Source organism: Schistosoma haematobium, chromosome 2 (genome assembly GCF_000699445.3).
Source record: "Schistosoma haematobium chromosome 2, whole genome shotgun sequence".
Taxonomy (NCBI): Eukaryota; Metazoa; Platyhelminthes; class Trematoda; order Strigeidida; family Schistosomatidae; genus Schistosoma; species Schistosoma haematobium.
The window spans coordinates 32,457,385-32,477,072 of NC_067197.1; the positions used below are offsets into that span (position 1 = coordinate 32,457,385).

At 31.6% G+C, this 19,688-nt stretch overlaps 1 protein-coding gene across 1 annotated transcript in view; it reads right to left on the reverse strand.

The window, feature by feature from the left end:
* The window catches only part of MS3_00006740 (uncharacterized protein), a 94,920-nt gene extending 75,551 nt beyond the window's left edge, over window positions 1–19,369 (reverse strand). The window contains exons 1-10 of the mRNA XM_051214972.1: window positions 19,168–19,369; window positions 19,011–19,133; window positions 18,814–18,978; window positions 18,490–18,777; window positions 14,531–14,689; window positions 10,987–11,181; window positions 8,998–9,209; window positions 7,581–8,196; window positions 6,333–6,845; window positions 712–864 (exon numbers count right to left, since the gene is read on the reverse strand). Of these exons, the coding sequence (XP_051068159.1) occupies window positions 712–864; window positions 6,333–6,845; window positions 7,581–8,196; window positions 8,998–9,209; window positions 10,987–11,181; window positions 14,531–14,689; window positions 18,490–18,777; window positions 18,814–18,978; window positions 19,011–19,133; window positions 19,168–19,257 (2,514 nt within the window). The 5' untranslated portion in view covers window positions 19,258–19,369. The remainder of the gene's footprint in view (window positions 1–711; window positions 865–6,332; window positions 6,846–7,580; window positions 8,197–8,997; window positions 9,210–10,986; window positions 11,182–14,530; window positions 14,690–18,489; window positions 18,778–18,813; window positions 18,979–19,010; window positions 19,134–19,167) is intronic.
* Between the last annotated feature and the right edge of the window lie 319 nt (window positions 19,370–19,688).

The following is a 19,688-nucleotide window of genomic DNA, read 5'->3' on the forward strand; positions in this document are numbered from 1 at the left end:
CTAAATGAGTATCATATTGAAATAAAATTGTTGTTACACTGATCAAAATATCACGCTGAATTAAAACAAATACCATTTAGAGCAATAACCATTCTGAGTTGAAAAAGAAAGTAATGTCAAACAAAAATCATACAGTTGAAAACTTGATCTCGCCCTTCCATTTCGTTCTAACAACAGTCATGATCAAAAGACAATTATAGATACAAAAAGATTCGGTTGAACTTATGACATGAAATTAACATGGCGTTTTTTTTCAATAACGACAGATTCTCGACGTTACAATACTAGAAGGTGACTGCAATTCTATGAATCTTTAGGTGATAATAACTTTTAGACTATTATATCCGTTACTATAACAATTCACTAAAGTGACATACTACCAAACAGTATATAGTTTACTTCATGTTCAGTGGTTATTGTCAACTTATAAAAATCTCGAAAACTAAGTTGCAAACTAGTTGACATTTATCAACCAAGCATATGAGCAAATCTCCACTACTATTAGGATTCCAATGCCTAAACGCAAACAAAATATACATTGAGGGTTTACTTCAACTACCTAGTAACGAAAAATAGTTCATATCAATTTGCTTAAACTAGTAATTGCACTATTCAATCATCAATGAGAATAACACATACATTACATTTGATAACTCCTTAGAAATGAATAGCCATACATTTATATTAAGTACAAAATGTAATTAAGTATACCTTTGTTAATTTTTCTATAAAAGATTTAAATATATTTAAATTTTCTGTGTACTTTTTCCAGATAGATTTAATTTGCATGATATGATTAGGAAATTGGAACTTTTCACATTGTTCAACTTCATTTATCAATGATTGAATAAACTGCTCTTGTGCCTCAAATAATAAAGAAAAAGAAATACAGACACAAAAATTAGAAATAGTCGGTATGATCAATCTGTAATATGTTAGTTAGCATGATTTATTAAAACATTAATTAATAAAGTATGAATCAACATTCTGTAATGTATCGGTTTTATCTTGTTTTATCCATGATAATCAGATCAATGAGTAATATAATACGTGACAATCCATTCCATAAAAGATGCCCATACACAACTTAATCTCTTAAATGTATATACATATCAGAAGTGAGACACTCCGTTAATTACAAATTTACTAAAACAGTAAAACGTTATGTAATATATGGTTGAAGTTAAACATTAACACCGTTCGATGCCGGCTCAGTGGTTTAGTTGGTTAAGCGCTTGGCGCGAGACTGATAGGTCCTGGGTCCGAGTCTCGCGGGGTGCGGGATCGTGGATGCGCACCGCTGAGGAGTCCCATACTAGGACGAAACGGCCGTCCAGTGCTCCTAGGTTTTCCATGGTGGTCTAGCTTCAATTGACTTATGATTTCAATCTGTGAAATTTCTAAAATCTTCAAAAACCCCTTCTGATAATATATGTTAGTTGGAAAAACAAATTTTAATAATCACTAATGTATTTTATCTATTTTTTTCAGTGACCCTAAAAAGATTTAGATGTCTAATATTATACATACTGTAATGTCATTGCATTAAAGTGGATATTGAATATGAATCAAATTAAGCAGATGGAAATTTAGTTACAGCAGTAATCAATAGTAATAGTAAATTCAATGTTTAATAAGTAGTTTTCAACGTTGCCAAGTGTATAAAATAGATTAACATTAAACTGTTGAAACAACATTTTTAGATTGTAATTTTAATGATGGAAATCATGAGCCAATTGAAGCTAGACCACCATGGAAAACCTGGAAGCACTGCACGGCCATTTCGTCCAACCGTGAGACTCCTCAGCAGTGCACATCCACGATCCGCCTCGGGAGATTCAAATCCAGGACCTGTCGGTCTCGTGTGAGAACGCTTAACCTTTAGACCAGTGAGCCGGCATCTAACGGTGTTAATGTCTAACATCAACTAATCCACAATATTGAGCGACACATCTAGCATTCTCCTCAGTGAGTTACTATCTGACAACAGACCCGGTTGAACTTCACTGGTCACTGCTTCTCACCGGAACTACAGGAAATACCCCTTGAAGCCAGTCACTAGTGAGCATATGTTGATCAATATCCCTTGTTGTTAATACCCCTTCTGATTCTTAGATTGTGTTGAAACCAACTGTTGAGTAAAGATTAATACAAATTGAACTGCAATTTATCATCAGTTGTATGTTATGTGCCATTGGAAGTTATTCGGTTGAAATAATATCATTCATCAAAATCAAACTTAACTCTTCTGTGTTCATTATATGCGTTACTTGCAGTTACACAATGACGAATATTAATCAACCTATTATGCAATGTAAAGCATTTATAATACATGATGAACAGACCTGGTGTCTGAAATGGTTAAAAATCTGCACTAAGCATTCTTGACCTAAATTTCACTCGTATTTTAAAGTAAATCTAGATTAATTTTAATTAAAAAGACCATTTTATGCAACACAACAGCCAGTGGATTCATTTGATATTATTTGTTTGAACCTTCCCATTAACGAGTCCCAAATAGGATAAAACGCGTGTTCTGGACTCCACTGCTAGCCACCATCCATCTTTGCATACAATAACCAGTAGTTTTTCACCGAGATGATAAGGTAATTAACTACTTCTATTGAGTGCGAGTAGTACAGTTTACAGTGTACATATATATTAAGGTGATTGGTCAAATTTTTTTCCATATGTCATTCTATCAATCATAAAGTAGAAAATAAGTTTATCAGTAATTAATTTTGACGTAGATTACATTTATCCAATTTTTCTTTAAGTTACCTTACTTTTATCCCGTTAATAAATCATAAATCATGTGAATCAATAAAACTGATAAAAACTGTTACTCGACTGATAAATCCAACTAAACTTAATGTTATATCCTGATGAGAATAATGAATGGTAACTATTGGAATCTATTTCTGAACCAATACTATAGGTATACTTTTATCGTATAATTGTTAAGTAACTAAACTACTCATATTCGTGTTTCTCTTAATACAAGCTTTATTTTGACCTATGAACTATTATTATACGACTTACCATTCTTAAGTTATGCCTAGTCTGTCAACTACTATCTCCCACATTCACAGCCACTTTCGGCTAAATCTTGTACAACTGTTGCTTTCTATTTCATAGTACGATGTGGTCTGTTTGGTCTGTATAAAAACCCAATATGTCTGAAATACATGCTTCATATCGCACAGGCTGAGATTAGTGTTCTGGACTTAACAGGCAGGGCTAGACAGGAACCAGGACCGATAAAGACTTTAGACTGTTCGTATGGGTTTTATGCGTCATTCGTCCGGTCGATAAATCACTGTTCTCTAATTGACAGTATCATTACGTTATACATTGATAGGAGCACAAACTCACAAGTTATAACACTTAAACAGTAACTTTTAGAGTAAACTTCCTCTTAATATGAATACTAAACATCTTAATACAACAGAAGATAAAGAAACCATTTCTATTTTTATGAATTCAGGTTAATACTATAATCTAATCCAAATGATTTTTCTGTCTATCAATAATTAACAAAAATTATTGAATCATACAATCATAGATTTCTATTAAAATTAACAGGGTCATATTGGTAAAGCTATCAACATAATCCTAAATTAATTTACAAGCCAAATAATCCTATCTGAATGAATGAAATAGAATTAATATTTTTAAAAAATAACACTTTGGTTTTGAGATGGTGTAGAAGATTTGTAACTCAAGTGGATGATTTTGCTTTAATCGCGCAACTAAACCATCCAGATTAAAGAATAAAACTTCATCAAAAACACTTTGGTTTTATTCATGAAAAAAAAACAACCAACTATATTAGCCTATTTTTACTTGAAACTAACTAACTCATCATACTTTTAAAGTATGTTCTACATATGAACTACTTATTTGATTAATCGTAAATAATACATTTAATTACCTTCTATAATGTATAATTAGGTTGACAATTTTATTGCATGATACTGTTAACATTTTATATTCATTATTGAAGCCAATAATGAAAATTTTTTTATTCATTTCACAAACGTTACAATAAACTGTTACTAAGTTATGACACTTGGTAATAGTTTAACAACAACAACAACAAAAATGACCGATTTATTAGTTTACACTTAAGTGTTAGTATTCACTAGCTTAATATACCTGTAATATTGAACTTAATTTTATCCTATTACAACTTCAAACTGATAAGTTTGTAGTAAGAATATATGTTACATATTCTTTATAATTGAAACAATCATTTATATTCGGTAGGTAATATTTAATGGTGAACAATAAAATTGTTAAGATCTATTATTTTGTTTATATCATTATATAGAACAAAAATCATAGTTATGATGAATAGTGGCTAGTAGTGGAATCAAGAACTGATCAATCGTAGTACTAAAGAAGTACCAAAGAAGTACATCAACCTTATAAATGCTTTCTACTCGAACATAACTGGTCGAGTGAGAGCTTATGGCGAACTGTCATCAAAATTGAGTACCTCAAGTGATGTTCGTCAGGATTGGGTGGCATCATCACCCGAACAAATGATAGCGAGTGAAGTAGTTGAGCGTGTCGACCGCTTCACTTATCTGGGAAGTCTCACCAGCCCTTGTGGTTTGGAGTGCGACGAAATCTCAGCACGAATACAGAAGGCTCGACTAGCTTTTACCAACCTGTGTTATTTATGGCGTAGGCGAGATATCCGTCTATCAACCAAAGGACGGGTTTACTGAGCAGCAGTTCGTTCCGTCCTACTTTATGGCAGTGAAACATGGCCGGTAAGAGTAGAGGATATTCGTAGGTTACTAGTATTTGATCATAGGTGTCTACGAAACATTGCTCGTATATCCTGGGACCATCGAGTAAGTAATGCAGTTGTTAGGAAACGGGTACTAGGTAAGGATGGCAAATCGATTGATGAAGTAGTGAAACATTATCAGTTGAGATGGCTGGGACACGTGTTACGTACGCCCAACCACCGACTGCCTCGACGTGCGATGTTTTATGGTTTAGGAGTAGATTGGAAGAAAGTTAGGGGTGGCCAGACCGAAACATGGCACAAATCCATGAAATCACTGACAAGTGAACTGAGCCATGTTGGTAGGTGTAGACTACCTGGTTGGGGACCACGAGATGATAGCAACCGATGGTTAGAGACCCTGGATGACATGGCTCAAAATCGTTTGTAATGGCGCAGGTGCATCCACTCTCTGTGTTCTCCCAAATTCTAATCTCCTGATTCCTCCTTGTCTCTTTTTTTTCTCTTCCCAAGTTTATTTCACTGGATTATACTCTTTAAATAACATCTCCAAACCCTAATCGTCCCGATTACTGTTTATACTTTTACTGTCTCTACCACTACGGGGTTTGAATCGACAACTGCATCTCTGTGCTAATGTGGTGTGGCAACTCAAACTAATGTCCGTACATAAGAAGTCCTACGTTGCTACTGACTGACTGACAGACTAAATAACAATGGGAAGTTGCAAGTAAAACAAGACCAAATGAATTTAAATGACAGTTAGGTTGAAATGAATTCAAACGTTATTGTATATACTAAAGATTATTCGTTTATTATAACAAATACAATTAAAATATCTAGAATAGTTTTGTTAAAGGAAACTCATTTTTGACAATGAGAATAATGACTGAAATGTTCATTGTTATAATTACCAGTTGTGTTGTAAATTTTGCATTAATATAAATTATTCCTTTCTCAAAACTTATGTCAATATTAGTTAAAGATGATGTCAGATTTATGATATCGATCTATAAGGAAACCTTATTCTATTAAGAATCCTGTAGTCAGTTATAACAAGATAATCATACCATAATAATATACTCATTTGATCGAGACTATAACTTATGGACAAACCGATCAAATATGAAATAACAAATCTTAGATTTTGGCGCAAAATTCATTCATCTAATTGTTTAAAAAGTGTTTTAGCATTATAACTGATGTCAGTTCGTGATGAAAATCCTAAATCTAATTCGTAACATTGAACACCAACTGTAAATCATTATCCTTATTCTTCATACTGGTTTAGAACCAGTAAATAGGTGGACACTTTAGCGTCGTTCAAAGGCTGTTCATAAATTATAGTCTCGCCCTCATTCGTTTTGTTAACCATTAGGTTATGAGTGTATAATCATTACTAGATACTTCGGTCTTCTCAGTTACATAATAGTGTTAGAATCCATAGACTCACAAACATAACTAATTTAGTCTACAACTTACTAGATAAAATCAATTGTTGCTTTTTTCAAAATAGCTCAACAATGAATGATAACAAATATTACAAGTATCAAAATGGGGTAAAAATTACCGGAATTGTCTGTAACATTCCTTTTACTTCTTCATTAATAGTATTAATTTGATAAATTTCAGCTTCGGATAAAACTGTCGCACCTAATTTATTCAACAAATGAAGATTTTGCTGATTTTTATATGTTTCAGCAGCTGTATTGACAGATAAACAAGTAGCTTTTATTAATTGATCTAAACGAGAAACACATTCACCGAGATCTGTTTGTAGATCTTCTAAACGATTTACAAATCCAAGACGATAATTAAGATTTTCACGTTGTAAAGCCCAGTCAGTAATCCAATTATCAAGAAGTTGTTTAGCATCAAGAAGAATATTTTGTTTTGATACTTGACTATTAGAATCATCTTCATTAAATATTGAATTCAACTGACGTTTGAATTCATCGAAAGTTTTATTGGCTTCATTTTTAGTTTTATCATGTTCAGAAATGAATAATTCTATATCGGTTACCGTATCTCCAGGATTACGTGTTTGATTGCTTCTTGTTAAATCTGATAACTGACGTTTAAACTAAAATAAAAGAGAAATTGAAGAGAATAGACAAAAATATCAATAAGCTTTTCATGTAGATTTTCCCAGATAACTCTTGAAACTAGCTGATATCGATAGAAAAACTACTAAAAACTATGAATCATTGAAGTGTTAAAACCAAAGATTTACTGATCTTATAATTAAAACGATATTTTGAATTAGCTCGATTAGAATGAAATAATTTACATTAATTGATTTATTCCAAGTGCCCATAATCAACCATTTAAATTTGGTATCCTTAATTTCAGCTGTTACTTAACTCCAACTCAGATGCATTTCAAAAACTAAAGATTAGTAAGTGCCTATAACTATATATTTGCTGATTTAGTTAAAGAAATAACTCACGAATAACGGGAATAGGTTGAGATCTTATGAGTTTATGAGAACGTCCTGACTATTGATTGATAGCTACATATTATAAACAAAACCATAGGGATAACTAGTACCCACTAGTTTGAACCTAATATTTCAGGTTTTTTGTGACCAGTTATTGATTTCTTTATTACAAATTTAGGAAAACATTAGGTAAGAATCGATTTTTTTTATTCTGAAATCGCTTCACCCTCATCAAAAATAGTTTTCAATAATACCTGTAATAAAAAGAAAATACTAACATATAAGATCTTAACTGAAACCTTATCAAGATTGATAGATCTGACAATCAATTTTCCCGACAGAAAAAGTTCATATGAAAACGGAACTTATGATTCTTACCGCATAAAATAAACTGTCGAAATTGTTATTAGAATTCATATCATAAGTATTCAGATTTTCTTTAAATTTCAAATCCTCTTCATATTTTGTCCTTTCCTTCTGATTATTTATGGGAAACGAATTGAATGATGAAGACTCTACTTTTGAAGGTTTATCTAACGAGGGCACTTTTGCTGTAAAATTTATGTCACTGCCTAGTTTATCAAAATAACTTCGTCTTAATTGGGGAGTGGACTGATTCCGAACAATGACTGATTCACATTGTCCCCTGTCATCTGATTCTTCTGAACCATTATGATTACAGAATTCATTACCCAAAGGGTTTGAAGGTCGATTGTGCCGCTCGTGCGCAGATACTTGTGGTGAAACCATAGTTACTGGACTAAAATCACCATCAAATAGGGATCCAACTCGTCGCATTGTTGAATTTGAAGAATGTGATAATATTCTTGGAGAACGCCAATCAGGAGCAAGTTCACTAGCAGTTGTATTGTCCAATGAATTTCGACCCAACAAAGCATATTCATATTCTCTTACTTTTAACCACAATGTGTATAGTTTAAGGCGTATTACACGAATTACTTCATCAGTTATCTGTCCGTTGACTATAATATCTCTATAGAAAATACAACAAACAAGAGATTATTAGGTACATATCTTTGACATTTTAAAGGTTAAAGGATCAAATTATCTTCGAAATACCACTCAAATTCCCAGTGCTAGTATGGAAGTTCAACAGTTCAGCTGTCAATCTAATTAAATATGTGCGCTACAGGAGATTTATGAAGTAAACTTCAACAATTCATCCTTGAAACTCTTAAGCTAACAAGCTATTTTGTTTTAAGCAATGAACGAAAAAACTATTTTCACTTTTCTTTTTTGATGAGGATTTACTTACATCCTCAGTCTAAGTGATTGTAATTTTTTAAGTACAACTAAAATGGTACAGGACCACTAAAGGACATTTGTTATATATCTAGAATAATTACATAAACTTGGATTTATTAACCAGTGAGTTTTTGAAAAGATACCACTTAATGCTGAATGAACGCATGTAACAGACGCTGCCGGCAACGAAACAAACTAAGTTCTTAATTCATCTCAGTCTATAGTGCTCAAAATAACGTTTCGTAAAACAAAACATGTACTTATTAACTATTGGTAGATTAAGTTTTTAGGACAGAGGAGTCGGTCAAAACTCCAAAAATGAAGAGCTCTCAATCTGGCGATCGACTACCTTAAAGTAATAAAAATTAAGTCTTGTATATAATTCCATCTAGTTAGTCTGTTATTTTAGATAGAATTCAATATAAAAAAAGTAAATCCCTTTTCTTCAACGCAATTTCATATCAAAGCTTCAATAAACTGAAATCATTTGATATCAGTTCATTACAGCCTTTATCCTACAAACACTTACTCGGATAATAAACCTTTCGGTAATTTTTCAATAAGCTGTAAACCGGTTGACTTAATACATGAGAATTCTTGCAATAGTCTATCTAATTGCGCACGTTTTTGATCATTTGGAACAGGTGGACTACCTTGAGTTGATGGTGAACCACATTTACGATCAAATATCGGTGGACTTCGACTTAATTCCAAGAGATATTCTTGAACACGAGTTAAAAGCTACAAAAAGGCAAAACGAACCAAAGAAACATCAGAAAACATGTAATTAAATCCCAAATCAATATCCTTTTTGAAAAAGCTCTTTAAAATTAACATTTTATATAACGCATTCATTATTGAATCGATAGTGACCAGTTACAATCAATGAAACAGATAACTTTTCATTTCAAAATCATCTAAGGAAGGATGCAGTGAACAGTGGTACAAAAAAATCTAAAAGCTACAGTTTTTATAGCTTATAAACTTTTATTTAGAAATTACTGAAAAATAACCGACATGATAGTTTAAACAATACAGAGTATTGCAAACAATAATTCAATAGTTCTTTATAGCTTAATGAAAAAACAATTATACCAGCCATTTTTTAGTGTATTATTAGGTAATCTTCTGATCTTACAACAGGAAGAGAAAATCACAAATGTTACAGATTATAAAGACATGTACACAATTACAATTTCAACAAGTTTAGTTGGTACTGATAAAATAGAATCGCTATTTCCATTTGTTGAAATTCAAACTTTTTATTGAAGTTTGATTCTCTGAAATGGTTGATTTAATCAAGAAGCTTTTCATTTGTCTTCTGAACAATATCAGCATCACAGACGTCAGCTATAAGTGAAGTATTCAAATTTTTCCACATATGACTTACAGCTTGTGCTGTCGACCTCAATCATGATTGATTATTGTTGACTCTTAACTTGTCATTGTCTGAATTTTTATTTTGATCAAATGGAAAGACAATCAAAATAAAGATTCACACAATGAAGGATAAAAAATAATCAATCAAGATTGACGTCGACAGCACAAGCTATGAGTCATATGTGAAGAAATTAGAATACTTTTACTTGTACCTGACGTTTGTGATGCTAATGTCGTTCAGAAGAACATAAAAAGCACCATGACCAAACCATCCAACTTAGAGGACGAAGCTCAACCAAAATCATTTACTTGAGCTAAAAATCTTCTTCATCACCTCAAATGAATACTTTGTTGTATAAAACGTTCTGAATATAATTGAAAGAAATAACTTTTAATGGAATTTTGCTGCATTTATCGTATATTCTTCTTTTACTGATACAGTAAAGATCCAACAAATTTAAACCTGCATCATCGTTTTCATTGTTGAAAACCAATCACACATACCCTAGATAGTGTTCATTTAATTAGGGTAATAATCTTTCAATGAATATAAATACATAAAAATGAAGTAAACGGACGACTCTGCTTGGAAGCCAATAGCTACACCATAATGAATTCCCGTTTGTTTACATACTACAACATTTGCTATGTCACCACTGTTGTTTACAAAATACCTAACTAACTTGTAATCCCTATTGAAAACTCAAATTTGACAACGCTTAGTAAGAACTCAAAGGCTGGTGGTAACAATATAGTTGACTCCTCCAAATATATCAAATTGATACATGAATACACTAATTTATAAATTGATTTTACATACACTTGATGATTAGTTAACATTGAGGAAATATATAAAACTTCCACAAAAACCAAAGCTACTGAATGAATTTCACACTGAATGAATACAAATAATATTGTTCTAATTATTCAATAAATTAATATTATACTGAAAGAAATGTTGCATCGAAAATAACACAATTACTACATCGAGTAATCATGGTATTGAATTAAAAAACGGGAGTAATGTTGAATAAAAATTATAATGATTGTACAACAACAAAAATTGAGAACCACACGTAATCAATAATGTAAACATTACTCATGTGAACTTTACCATTCATATGTATACATTACATACCATATCAGTTGTTACGTAAATTTTTTTTGCAGCTTCCGTTCGTGCTTGCAATTCCAATAATCTATCAGTTAATTTTGGCCAAATACGGAATAGTCTAGTTTTACTTAAACCTATATTCCGAGGTAAACGTCTACTATCTGCTTCGCATAATTTCCCATATGTTTCTAACAGTTGTATACAATATGTATAGGTTGTCTTGATGTAAATGTGAGACAAAAAATAGGAACGAAAAGAAAAAGAGTTAAATACATACAAATAGTTGTTATTGTATAAAGAAAACCTCAGACAATCAATCTAGAGGTTGAGCGTCCGCCCACGAAACCGATAGGTCCTGGGTTCGAATCCCGATAGGCGGGATCGTAGATGCGCGCTGCTGAGGAGTCCCATACTAAGACGAAACGGTCGTCCAGTGCTTTCAGGTTTTCAATGGTGGTCTACTTTACAGCAACTCATGAATTCAACTATTAAAATCAACAATAAATAATTTTTACACTCCGAATTATCCTTGCACTTATTTCCGGTATTAAGGAAATTACTAAATAACAATAATATATTATACATAAAAAAATCATAGGAAATTCGCGTAATAATGAATAGAGGAAATAAGTAGATTTGTAGTCGTATATAGCAGTATAACTAAAGGCTTACATATTCATTCTTCTAACCTTAACCTTTTCCTTTATTTAGAAATAGTTTTTACCTAATCCCATATCACTTATTCATTTGTGTGATGTACTAGTTATCAAAACTGTACACATTAGACTTGATCTTGAAAGTGGTCTAGACAGAAATAATTCATAAATTAATGGAATAGCTATTATTCTCTCCTATCTATTTTGAATTCCCTTCTCACTGACTTCTAAGTTCCTGAACATGCGATGCTATAAGTGTCGAAAAATTCGAAACAAGGTAAGGCAATAAAAATAAACGCTTGGAGAATACTTAATTTAATGATCAGAATTTGAGTGCTAGTCCATCTATCTGGATAAATGAATATCATATCAGCAACAAAAAATCACAATTTCAACTAGAAATTAACAATATAATTTGAATAGTCTATGTAAAAAACGCTTAGCTTCACTTTTGAGTCAAGTAACAAGCAAAGTACTAAGTTCCTCAGTTTTACTTAAACACTATAATAATGGGCAGAAACAAAAAAAAAAACTGACGTAGATTAACTGGATACTCACACTAAAGATATCTTGTTCAAGATACTTATACTTTGTTTAACTCCGAACAGACTACTGAAACTCTGGCTGGCCAATAACTTAATACCAAATGAAAAAACTGTTATGGTATTTCAATAAATCACCGAATGTTTTAGATAAGTATTTTACAACAGTATTATTGCGTTACTGATCCTTAAAAACGACAATGAAATAGAGAAAAATCCAAAGATTCTATTATTATCATCATATATTCAAACGTTTCGAACGAAAGAAACTTCGGCGAAGGAATATGATTTTCAAATAACAATCAACTAAAGTGAGGACAGTTACCACATATTTAATACTGTAAACGTTTCACCAACAAGTGATTGTCAAAATCCATAGATTTACCAGAAAGTTAGTGTTTTATGATTGTTTGTAAAGCAAAACACACGGGCTATACATAAATATGTTTACTGTAACATCTGCAAATACCTAAATACAAACCGTATAAATGAGGTTGTGGAAGAGTGAAGATTAATCTTGATTTTCATAATTTTTCATCAAGTGAACATACAAATGGAAATAGATTCAAGTTCACATCCGAAAAACTATAATGTACGTTAATACTGATAATTAATATAAAGTAACATCATTCGTTAATGAAAAGGCTACTGTGTTTCGGTTAAAAAACAGATAAATTGTTACATTATTCTGTAAATAACAGTTATTAATCTGAAAATAAAATAAAATTCACTCTTCCATTTGGATAAATAGAGTTTTGGCATTATAGCTCATGTCAGTTCGTGATGAAAACCCTAAATCAAATTCCAAACCTTAATCGTCAACCGCAAATCATAAATCTACTTCCATACACAGGTATATAACCCTCATCAGGTCATAGTTATTAGATGGACACTGTCAAGGCCAGTATAGAGTCACTCAAAGGTTATCCATAAATTGTAGTCTCACCTTTAAAAACAATTGAAGGAGAGTATAAAATATAACAACAATGATAAAAGCTGTTCATTCAAGAAAAATAAAACGGAGAAGAATTCTCCCCGTTAGAAATGTCCATCCTACTTTTATGAAGAAAATAAGAGAATATTACAGCACGGTCACCACTACCCTCCATTCTCAATTATATCTGATAACGTCTCAAGCCACTTTGTTGGATTATCTATAGGATCCTAACGAGAAAATCACGACGGATCAACCGATTCCAGTTCTGTAAATCTTTATTCCATGTCACGACATCATATCACACACTGATCACCTCTCCACTAACTCCAACCAATCCCAGCGTCGGCACATAAGATGCATCATGTCGAATTCGCTGATACGAAATTCATGGTACATATCGAAACCACCGATGTCAGTGTTTTTAAATGTGGTGATGCCAATTGAATTGTTGTCACTGTGCCAGAATACACGACGAATCTATGTGCTATAGTAAACGTGACATGATTTATTCAAATTAAAAGATCAGCTCATTTACTTTCATGATAAGAAATCACAAATCCTTTATTCAAGGCAGTCGACATTGATAAATCCTTTTCTGTATGACGATATGATTACTGAATTCTGAAAAAAACTGATCTTGCTTAGTGGCTAATATGAATAAGTACGAACTGGTGTATGACCCTCATTTCTATGACAGTCAAAGTCAACAGTTAATAATTACAACAAAATCGGTAATTTATCTTGAAATTTAGTTGGCAAAATCTTTGCTTAGCGACCTCAAAGACGCTTGTTCTAATCCCCGTTTCCTGTAGAATATAATAAGTAGCTTTATATCAGTAGTTATTCACATTCAACCCTACTAATCAAACAAGCCAAAAATTGTTTTATCTCTGACGAAAGATTACTGTAAACATTCATTTTCGTTTATTTCAGATAAACTATCCTATTTACAGTCACGATGAGAACATATTACAAATATTGGATTATAAGAGGGGTCAAAATATAATAATGTATTGTAAATTACTGTGAAATTCAATAACACTAGGTGAATTTTGTTTAAAAGTGTACTTTATATGTTCAAAGTCAATCAAAACTTTCAAGCTAATGAAAATCTGTTGATGAAGATGTTAGAGGTCATTGTTGTAAAGAGTAAATTCTTGGTTAATTTTATCTCTATTTAATATTAACGCTTATTAAGCGTTATATTGATCTAGTTTTGCTATTTTTTAGTCGTTAAGTTTATGTCAATTCTCCACCATGAAGGATGTAAACCTTATTTTTTTCTATATAGAATGTTGGTTTTTTAAAATGAACTAATTATACTAAAGGCATCATTGACAAATATCTATCAAAACGATAGATATCAAAGAATAACAAAAAAATTGATTTCTTTTCCCTTAAATAAATGGGTTGAGAGGCATAATATTACTCACTTTCGCTTGATTTTCTATATCATTATGCTTTTTCAAAAGATCTTCTGACTCCAGTTGGTTTTTTCCAACACAATTTTCTTCATACATTACTTCAATATTTTCATAAAGCTCCTCTATCCAACCGATAGACTCGTAAACATTTTCCTCACATTCAAGTAACTGGAAAAACAGTGAAATGATTTAATTATTATCAATTTAGGAAGTATCACAAATCAATGCTAGTGATATTTTCATGACTAAGTTAATCGTCCGACTCTTTATAAAAGTGTTATATTGTAGTCTATGGTTTTATCTCGATTGGACTTAGTATTGTATATCCTTAAACAATTGAATGATATACAAAAAGCGGTAATATAGGATACAAACCTTCACCAAAATCTACTAACTTTAGGTTCTATTCACTAGTATTTAAAAAGTAGTCAAAAAAGAATAGATATTCAACGGGTTTTCAAAAACCTTTACTGTAATAGTAGTATATATATTTAATGGTTTGTCTTTTGTAACATCACAGGAATGAAATACAATGAGCTTAAATTCTATGTAACAAAAATTAAAATTTCATTCACAATTTTAAATTCCAAATTGGTGATTCTCATTAATTCCGTTCGTATTGATTCCCCCTTTAAAAAAAATAGTTCATTGAATAAAAGAGACAGTCTTTTAAAACACTCTAAACTAGGTCCATTCCACATGCATCATTTGTTCATATTGGATCAGTAAAACTAATGTGGGAAAACTGTTGAAAATCATTATGTAATGGATATAGAACTGTCAGAAAAACTACGATTCAACGAATGTTGAGAACTACTTGATTTCTATTGATTCTGCAGTTAATATAATAATTAGAAAATAGTACTTTTACTAATTAAAATATGATTAGACATAAACTTGCTCATTTGTCATTACAATGACTAACAAAATCTGTTAACCTTTGTCTCATAAACAAAGCTTATTGATTAATTAGTGTTAACTTGTGTTTGTAATGAACAGACAAACAATCTTTCCAGTTGGATATATTTACAGAAAAAGCTAAAACTACATTTATATTTCCAATACAGGCCAGCCATGATTGTTTTACCAACACAACCAATTTAAAAAAGTGACTATAAGTAATGGAAATCTAGCCTCATCTTCATATATATAATCAATATCTGCTTAATGCTTGTGTTCAAAAGACCTTCACTACAAACAGAGCTGTATTCAACTATCAATAATATTATTAAACACAAATAGTTGCATTGTGTGTTATATTTGCTGAAGAAAAATAATTAAAGTACAACGCAGATTATATATATATATATATATATATATATATATATATACAAACAACTGGTGCTAAACTATCAAAAACCAGTTTCAACAAAAATAAATCCATACTAAAAGCATCAGGTGTACTATTTAGAAAACCAACTGGTTTAATAATCGAAATATAAAATGCACCGTTCTCATGTTTAAACAGCATCATGAACTGTAATTAACATTCATAATCACAACCTTATCACTGGAAAATAAGAGTAATTTCATTTATACTACTTATTAATCGCTCACTTAAATTTAAACTCATCTGAGAAATAAAAAATGCACTTTATCAGAAACTGGCACCAGTTGTAAAATCAATGAATATAAAAAAAGTATTGAACATCGATCGAGTCAAAGTTTCTGGCCTTTCAACTGTCCTCTATCCGTTACATAATGATTTTCAACGGTTTTCCATGTAATGCGAGTTCATACTTATAATTATTTTCAAATATTACAAACTTAATATACAGTCATCTTATTTAATAACATTCATGCGTTTGTAATCGACTAGTTATGGAATGAATTTCGTAACATTCTAGGGGAAAATGATAACTTGTAGGGTCAGTGGATTTGAGAGTGGTATAGTATTTCATCGCTGACATCAAATGAAATCCAATGAAGGCCCCAGGCCTGCTTCAACATTCGACTGTGGGTTCACTGTATCGTAGAGTTTTGATATAAAATATGACAGTAAGCGACTCAAAATATTTGAATTACAGCTAACTAACATTCCAACTTGATAATTACTATGTACAACACCAGAATGAGTTCAGAACTCAAGCCTAACTAGTTTACAGACATTTGAAAGAAAATACTAAAAGCATTTGATCCAGTATTTAACCCAGTACAACTTTCAACAACAGAACAAGAAATAAAATATCCTACAAAAACAAAGCTATTGCAAGTGTAACCCAAGAATAAACTATATTTTAGAAGTCATAATTATTACGTTCGCGTTAAATCGTCCGGAAATTTGTATTACATCAGTAATAATCTATTCGACATATTTAAAATAACCTTGATAAGTTTGAATCTTCATTATCACTTATTGTAGCCTTGAGACTAGACGTTTGTCCAGGCACATCGAATGTTTCGATGTACTTTCTTCATATACCTCAACAAAGTCACTGACTAATGATTTATATCAACACTTAAATAGTTGTTATTACAATTAAACTACCTAAATGTATAAATATCATGTACAAATGAAATGTATTTTCCGAGAGCAATCTCTAAACAACATTCTGTACGCCTAATTGTCCAAATTTTCCTTGCTTAATGAAATTTATGTAGTTGTTGAAATAAGTTAACCAATTTTTTGTACATTATCATTGAACCTGAAGTTACTGAATCCCAGTTATCCATAGAGTGAAACAAACTATCATGATCAAATTCTAGTTTCCGTGCTATATTTCAGCGAGCATTATACGAAGACAACCGGCTTATTGAGTTGAAGGTATATCTTAAAGATATGTAATCATAATTTATCAAAAATAACGTAATAATCATGTATCAACTGTAAAACATAACCAACGAAAAAATTATTACTCAAAATGACTATGATTTTTGGTTAAGTACGATTTAAAAGATCTCCAATAAACTTCATAATTTATCCAAATTATAAACATTTCACAACAAACCATATTTGTGCACCATCAACAAATTAAACTGAACTAACTACTATAGATAACACAGCTGCTATCCTATTCAGTGTTTTAAGGATTCAGAAATAGTGAGAGCTAAACAACATTTTGAATCAAGCAGAATATCCTTCCACTATGATATGATATCTGGGATACCTTAAAGTTTCGATAACGGTCGTCTGCGACACTAAGGAAAAACTATTTTTTGTCTATGTTTCGAGACACATTATGCACTTATAAAACTTGATTTCTTAAACTGGCATTGTTATACTGTAACATAACTGCTTGACATTTTTGAATGCCAACCAAAATGAATCAATGAATTGATCTACGTTGAAAAATTTTAAAACGTCTAGGTGGGAACTATGCTTTATAAACAAACCAATCATATAAAAGAGAGTGTCGCTTGAACTTTTATACGAAATTCATTCATTCTTATATCTACAGAGTATTCTTGCATAACAGATGACGCAAGTTTGTGAATAAAAAAATATTAGATAACGAGAACTTATGTCTCAAAATATATGTGATCTGACTACCAAAAGAACGGTCAACAAGCTAACAAAAACCAAGTTCACATAGTTTGCATACATAAACAGACGCAAAGTTTCATAATTTCATCTAACCCACCAGGCAATAAAAAAACAGTTTGAATAGGTCGACTACTTTTTACGGGTAAAAACCTGCAGGTTTGACAGTAGCAGATACCATTATTGTACGAAAATACAAGGTTCGAGCACTACAACTAAAAACAGTTCACCCTCAAATTTAATACGTTCAATAAAAATAGAATCTTCAGGCTGCCGTCGTTTTAAAGCCTGAAAAGGTCTTTAGAAAAACTGAGCGGTAGTGAACAATCATATCCTAACAATATAAAGTTCGGAGTCATCAAAATGTCGAATGGTTTTCACAATAATTAGCGATCATTTAAAATTTTGTAAAAATTACTTGTTCCGTATGCGGTTTCAGACAAGAGATTTAGAATACTTTCCTTCTAAATACAAATCGTCAACAAACCTTGGAGTGCTTCTTGAGGACAAGTTTTCGAATTTTAAGGGATTGTGTTGCTTCAGTGGCAGCCCGACATGCATCTCTAAATCCATCTTCCAACTGCCCAAGATAATCCGGATCAGAAGGTTTCAAAATTATTCGGAGTCTTTCAAGTTCATGAGCAAGACCGTTTAGTCTCACTTCACACTTTTCGACCCCGTGCTCTAAATCAGATATTGCGTTTTTTATCGAGGTGCCGTCGTATGTATCAACCTCCTTCTCCCTCTTTTGTAAATCCTCCAAAATATTCCAAAGCTAAAATCAGATTTGATTTCTGTGAATATTTATTACTTCTTCAACTAATCTGAAATAAGTGTAGCACGATACAACAAAAAATGTTCTCCTGTTCAACTTTTCCACGAAACTCTGCACCATAAAGTCCAGCTCACTCAGTTCCAAATTAATGCTACTTTGCTTTCTATAATCACACAGTTCAGCGAAGACCTCCAGAGCTTTCTATACAAAATTAAACGACAGCAAAAACTTACCATACACTTGAACTCGAACTGTTCGTGTGATTTACGTATCTGACATGCTTCCTCAAAATTGTATGGTTTAGAAGTTTGAGAATCCAACAACTTTGTTCCCGTACCGATGATCCATTCACGCACCTGTACAAATTATTTTAAGAAAAAACAGTGATACCAGACCAATTTTTTCTCCTAGTTCAGAGGATAAGAAGCTTTCTCTAAAATTTCCCCTGGCGTGTTGGATCAAACCTTCTGATGAGTTCATTGTTCTGCGAAAAATAACCTTAACTTCAGTCTTATAACAAGAAGAAGCAGGAAACCACTCTTTATGTTTACAGTTTCATAATTTATCTACAACTTGACCTAGAAGATTAGAGTACTTAAACCAAATAAATAAGACCCTTAGACTAATTTTAACAAAGAAGACAAATCACAAAAATACATCTTATACGGCTTTAATAACTTTATGTGTGAATTCAAAGCTTATCTGTTTTTCATCTTCCTGTATATGCAATATTCGATATACTTAAAATTCAATGCTTGTTTAATATTAGCTAAGGAAATAGTTTTTCGTTGAATCATTGAAGTGTATCAAGTCTTGTGATATCAGCTACTCGATTCAAGTAATCTTCTTGTTGACTGATTGTGGCAGATTTGTTTTTTAGAAGTAGATTAATTTTCCAGATAAATATAAGA